Source organism: Cololabis saira, chromosome 9, assembly GCF_033807715.1.
Source record: "Cololabis saira isolate AMF1-May2022 chromosome 9, fColSai1.1, whole genome shotgun sequence".
Classification (NCBI taxonomy): Eukaryota; Metazoa; Chordata; class Actinopteri; order Beloniformes; family Belonidae; genus Cololabis; species Cololabis saira.
This window is the reverse complement of record NC_084595.1, coordinates 15,534,357-15,540,356: the sequence shown is the minus strand read 5'-3', so window position 1 is coordinate 15,540,356 and position 6,000 is coordinate 15,534,357. Positions and strand designations below refer to the sequence as shown.

The window sequence follows — 6,000 nt, the reverse complement described above, 5'->3', positions numbered from 1 at the left end:
TCTCATTCATGAGCCTGGAAAATAAATTCGGGCATCATAACTTTGCTAAAAACAACACGGGTAGAGATGTCTAAGAGTTCTGCACAGCACTGCGCATAATGAGTGGGAACTCTGGTCTGATGCGTAGTCACATTTCTACATCGAAGTAAACTAATAGCTTCAAATGCAGTGTCAAGAAAATTGGTTTTCCTTATTTTTTTCTTTCTAAGAAAAGGTTGGTTTACAAAAATTACAGTCTGATTTCTAGTTTCTGTTATGCAGAAATATGAGTAGTTAATAGATTCTGATGACACTACTTTGCATCTGCATCTCATTTCTGTAATACAACTTCCTGGACACGTATTGTCTTGATGACTCATATTTAAGTTTGATTGGTGTTAAATTTGATGAACTACATAACTGATAGAACTTGTTCCCCATTCTCCGTCTCACTTTTTGTTTTGTGTTGTTGCTTTTCAGAAACATCCCTGAGGACGCACAAAAACGCAAGCACACACGATCTCACAGAGGCACGATGCAGGACTCCGAGCCCACAGTTTGCCAGCTGCAGCCCAATATCATCTCGGTGCGCCTCTTCAAAAGGAAGGTTGGCGGTCTGGGCTTTCTGGTGAAGCAGAGAGTGTCCAAGCCACCCGTCATTGTGTCAGACCTCATTCGCGGCGGTGCAGCAGAAGAGTGCGGCCTGGTGCAGGTGGGTGACATCGTGCTGGCTGTCAACAACAAGCCCCTGGTGGACCTTTCTTATGAGCGGGCCCTGGAGACACTGAAGAACGTGTTGCCCGAGAGCCATGCCGTCCTCATCCTCCGCGGCCCCGAGGGCTTCACCACCCACTTGGAGACAACCCTGTCTAGAGACGGCCGCCAGCGCACGGTGAGAATCACGCGCTCTGCCGTCCCACCCTCAAAATCCTGCGAGCATCGGTCTCCTCTGAGCCCTTACAGCCCCGGGCAGCACCAGCAGCTCAACAAGGAGCCCCAGCTCAGAGCTATTGAGAACCTGTCTTCTCCATCCATCACCCACGCCCTCCTGCAGAGGGGGGGCATGCAAGGCCAGGACCCGCTGCTAATGAGGGATGGGAGCTGTGGAGATCTCCTGTGCAACGGACTGGAGGAGAACAACGAGCTGCTTAAGGAGATTGAACCGGTGCTACGCCTCATCAGAAACAGCAAAAAGGAGATCAACGGTGAAGGCCAGAGGAATGCTGGGAAAAGAGATGCGGAGGTTCAAGTGGCATGGTAATTTGTAGTGTCCATTAGTTTTGGCATATTGTCTACCATCCCCATTCACAATGACGGCCACAGTGGGTGCGCAGATATAATTAGTGAGGACCCTTGAGAGGGTGGTTAGTGGCTGGTACAAAAACTTGCAGCTGGTCCTGCGACTAAAAGCACTTTTCTCACCCCCGCCCTGCAATCTCTGAGCAACCTCAGAGATTGCACATCTGTTTTACATTAGCTGGTGCAAGCAGGGTGTCAATTCAATGACTCAGTTTAAAGTACAGCGGCCCGTAATTACTGTCTGCATGCTGGCCTCTAGAAACCTTGCTTCAAATGACAGTCCTCAGAAGATTCTCTTGCTGCCTTTCTGTAATTAATGAAGCAGCTATGACGGTTCACCTTAATATCTGGTTGGCGAGTTTCTACACTTGTTAAAGTTAAAAGCTGTCACACTACCTGTTTAGCCTGTGATGTGAAAGGGATTCAAAAACGTTTTTTCTACATAAGGTTGAATGTCACTGGAATTTGAAATGAAATGAGGACTCCCCATAGGGTTGCCACCTTTCAGAAATAGAAATAAGGGACGCCCTGATTTCAGCAGCGCAGGAGCCAAAAGAAAAAAGCCCCCAAACTTCTAAACTGAATAAAAATGTGTTTATTTTTATATAAAATTTTTATATAAAAAAACAAAATGCTTTGATTTCAAGTTTAAAGTGCTTTAATAGCATTGAACTTGCATGACTTTACAGACAGCCAACCATACTAGCAACTGAAATAGCCTCCTATGCTACTGTATGTCCACATCAGCCCAGATGTATAATATAGCCTACAGGTGAAGAATATGGTGTAAAAGTTAATTTATTTCAATAATCCAACTAGAATATGGTGTAAAAGTTAATTTATTTCAATAATTCAACTAGAATATGGTGTAAAAGTTAATTTATTTCAATAATTCAACTAGAATATGGTGTAAAGGTTAATTTATTTCAATAATTCAACTAGAATATGGTGTAAAAGTTAAACATTTTTTTCTCAAATAAAGGACAATTCCGTATTTTACGGGACGGGTGGCAACCCTAACTCCCCATGACAAACTGTACCTGTTAGCCATTAGCCAGTGCTCCAGGAGGCTACCCTGAAACAGTCAGGGGGCCAATTTTGCTTAGATGGAGAAGACGAGGGATGGCCAGCCGGATGGCCAGCCGGATGGCCTCTCATTTATAGGCTGCAGCGTCTGGCCCAGGAGTCTCCTGCCAGGACCAGTGGCAGCTACATCTGGCTGCACTGGCTTCTGACTGATGTCATTTGAAGGGACATTTCTGGAAGCCTGCATACTGACGGTTATTACATTCAGCTGTTCTTTAAACTGTCATAGTAATGAGATCCTGCTTGTACCAGCTAATGCAAAACAGATGTTAGGTTGTTCAGAGATCGCAGGGGATGCTTTTAGTCGCAGAACCAGGTGCAAATTTTGTACTAGGCAATATTCTTCCCGTCAAAAGGTCCTCTCTAATAATATTGACCCTTCCTGGCCAGCCCAGATCTGATAGTAGACGTTTGTATGAAAATTGACACTAAAACAGGTCATGTCATCTCTAAAATCAGAACGATTATGCTCCATTAGGTCTTCGTTCATAGCTCAGATGTCAAGTTTGGCTAAAAAGTGCAAAGACGCTTAACACAGTTTGTTTAGATGATGTTTAACACAGTAAACTGCAAAAAGGAAAAAAAGTCCAGAGCCTTCATTATGCATATACCTGTATTTGTGTTTGAATTGTTATGAATGTGAAATCCATTGTATACATGCTTATTTCTGCTGTAAAGTTGGATGTTTAAATGTGGGAGTTGGTGGAGACTGACTCACTTTTGAAGACAGCCACTATTGGGCACTCGAGGAACTGCACGTTATGGCAACTTTGCTTTGGCGTCAGTTTGAGAGTCAACTCTGTAGCTCTCTGGTTCCAGTTACGATAGTTTTTGATATTTTAGTAGTTTTCATTTTAATTTCATCTTTTAGTTTGTTTCATTTTAGTTACTTTTAGTCTTATGAAAGAATCCCATCAACAACCCATTACAGTACAAACATCTTTTATTCTTTCTTTTTTAGTAATTAGATTAAAAAAGGATTATTTATTAGAAAAATGAAGCTGCAAACATAAAAAAAACAAGGCATACAACAATTATTGTGACAATGTGAATTTTACAGTTCTGTTTTGTTTGTTAGGTCAGCATTGTTATTTAGTCTTATAAAAATCTAGATTTTCAGTTAACAGGATTTATTTTTCAGGATTTATTTTTCACTGTAAGTTTCTTTTTTGGCATTAACTATACTAATTCTGGTACCACAATCAGGGGTATTGAGAATTAAATTCCTATACCTGGGCCAGCATTGCATTTGAGTCTCCAGACTTCGAGCCCGAGCCCATTCTTGAGTCCCCAGGTATTTGAGTCAGAGACAAGTCCAAGTCATTTAAGAAAAATCTGAGCACAGTCCAAGTGAATCCCAATCCGGATGGCCCAGATTTCAGCTTTTTAAATACATGCATGGTCTTAAAACACATTTTAAGCATTTCTTAGCACGCATGTTCTTGTCACATTAAATGAATGTTTTAGTCCATATAGTTCAAAGGTTTACAGCTATAGTTCTTCCTACTGCCCTGCCTTAAACTAACCCCAAACCCGAGCTGTAGCTCTCGCTTTTCTCGGGGACGACTTGCCGGATACACAACACCAGAGATCAGTACAAGCTGATATTTTCTCCTTGCATTTTAGCGTCCTTGTTGTTTCCTCAGCTGATGCTATGTGGGAAGTCTGAGTCCTGAACTTAAGTACTGCAAGTCTGCCATGAGCTTCATTAATAGTGGATGCTTGTTAATCCAATCCAATTAATAATAAATGACAGGAACCTGGTCAAAGAGTTTACATTCTCTCAGTTTGTTTTTCTGCTTCCATGCAGTCCCTCCCACCTAAGTTTAGACCCAGCGCTGTTGGAGCACGAAAATTGGAAAGAAGAGTAACATTTTTAACAGTTCTGCTGATTAACAGGCCTTTTTTAAAGATTTAAAACAAAAAACAAAAGTATATTTTTCTGCAATAAATGATGCATTAATGACTGTTTATCTATGAGGGGACAGGATATAATGAATGTGGCTTGTTTTGGGAAGAGAAGCTCTTTTTATTTCGACAGTTCGGCTGTGACGCTGGACGTGACTCAGTGCTTCCGCTAAATGACACATATAACTTCGCCAATTGTGTCCGCGTTCTTGAACTCCACCTCTGAATAGTAGAGAGGAATATGCTCTTGCAAAATGTGGCGATAAAGAGATGCAGTGTGACAAGGAGTTTGGAAGGGAGAATGGATGCCTGTGAGGATTTACAATTAGCATAGACACATGCTCATGGGAGTTGGAGGGAGGTGAGTGTGAAAGACACGAGGAGACAAAATGAGAGTGGGCGTTTTCCATTGGAAGGATGTAAACTTCAACATGGAGATGAGTTTGCTGTATTTGTTAATCTCTCGTGGTTCATCACAGTGGCAGCTCATAGATACCCCCTCCCCCTCTCATTCAGTCTCTCAGGATCATGGAGTCACAGCTCGATGTCTCCTGCTGTTCAGATCTTCCGTATATTTTCCCTACACTTGCAGAACAAACGGCAAACTCTTGCTTAATGAAATCTTAATTCATCATTTGCTTTTCAAGACTTTTCTGACAAGTGCGAGCAGGTTTGAGTTCAGCTTTTAACAAATCTAAATGGGTTCCGTTTCTAAAATAATCCAGGAACATACAGCATCTTCATCCACGTAATAAAGTGCACAACCATCAATGCAACGAAAAGTACCCTCTATGCCTCAATGTCTAGATTTACCACTACGGCTACGCTAATACTCAGCTGTGGTGAGAATTCATTAACCCTACTAGTCAGATACAAGTAGCCCCACCCCAGCATCGATTTCCTCATTTCACCCACAAAGTCTTGAGCAGAGAGATTGCTGCGTGGGTGTGTGAAGTCTTGAGAAATAGTGCAGGCTGTCTTGATTTAACAGCATTGTGGGGATTGAACTGCTTTATTTGTTGAAAGCGAGAGAGATTTCATATTTACCATCTATGTGCATGGTTTGGTTGGATTTTTGTTGTTTTCAGGTGAAATGCGAGTAGTTTTCCAAAAGATCTAAGTTCACATCTGACAGAAAATGATATGACTTCCAGGGACCACAGTGTTGGAAATGGCACGGCCCCACAGCTGACCCCAGATATCGAGAAACAACTGGAAAACATGCCGCTGGTGCTCAACAATTCTGACTGTGACAAGGTAAAGTGAGAGAAATGTTCAGTTTTTAGAGGTTTTGTAAGGGTGTAACTGTGCAACTGTGCCATATAATCAACCTTTCTTTTTTTTTTTTGGCCATTGTGCAGTAAAGTAAGAGAAGAACTCTGTGTAATGCATATGCATTCAACGCTGCACATGTACCTCCACAACCTTGCCTAATGATCCACTATTGGCTCCTTCCATGCGTCAACAGATTCACCATCCCACCCTGCACAGCTTTACACACAATAGTAAAGGATTTGCTTACGATCTTATCACCTTGGCATTAAATCGTTCCAGCGGCAGGCTGATGCCGTTTTAAATCCGGCTTATGCCATCCACAGTGAAGTTTCCGGTCACAAGTCTGAGCGTCTGGGGTGGAGACAGCAGCATAATCTGCACATGGTCAGCCTGATCTATGCACTTCTTACGTCACACGTGCCGTGATCAATGGGACCGGATGTGAGTTACGCA

General features: G+C 42.4%; 1 protein-coding gene across 1 annotated transcript in view; it reads left to right on the top strand.

Moving 5' to 3' along the window:
• Positions 1 to 484: 484 nt before the first annotated feature.
• nos1 (nitric oxide synthase 1 (neuronal)) overlaps positions 485 to 6,000 on the top strand; it is a 53,391-nt gene continuing 47,875 nt past the window's right edge. Inside the window, exons 1-2 of the mRNA XM_061729870.1 lie at positions 485 to 1,236; positions 5,427 to 5,529. Coding sequence (XP_061585854.1) covers positions 515 to 1,236; positions 5,427 to 5,529 — 825 coding nt within the window. The 5' untranslated portion in view covers positions 485 to 514. The remainder of the gene's footprint in view (positions 1,237 to 5,426; positions 5,530 to 6,000) is intronic.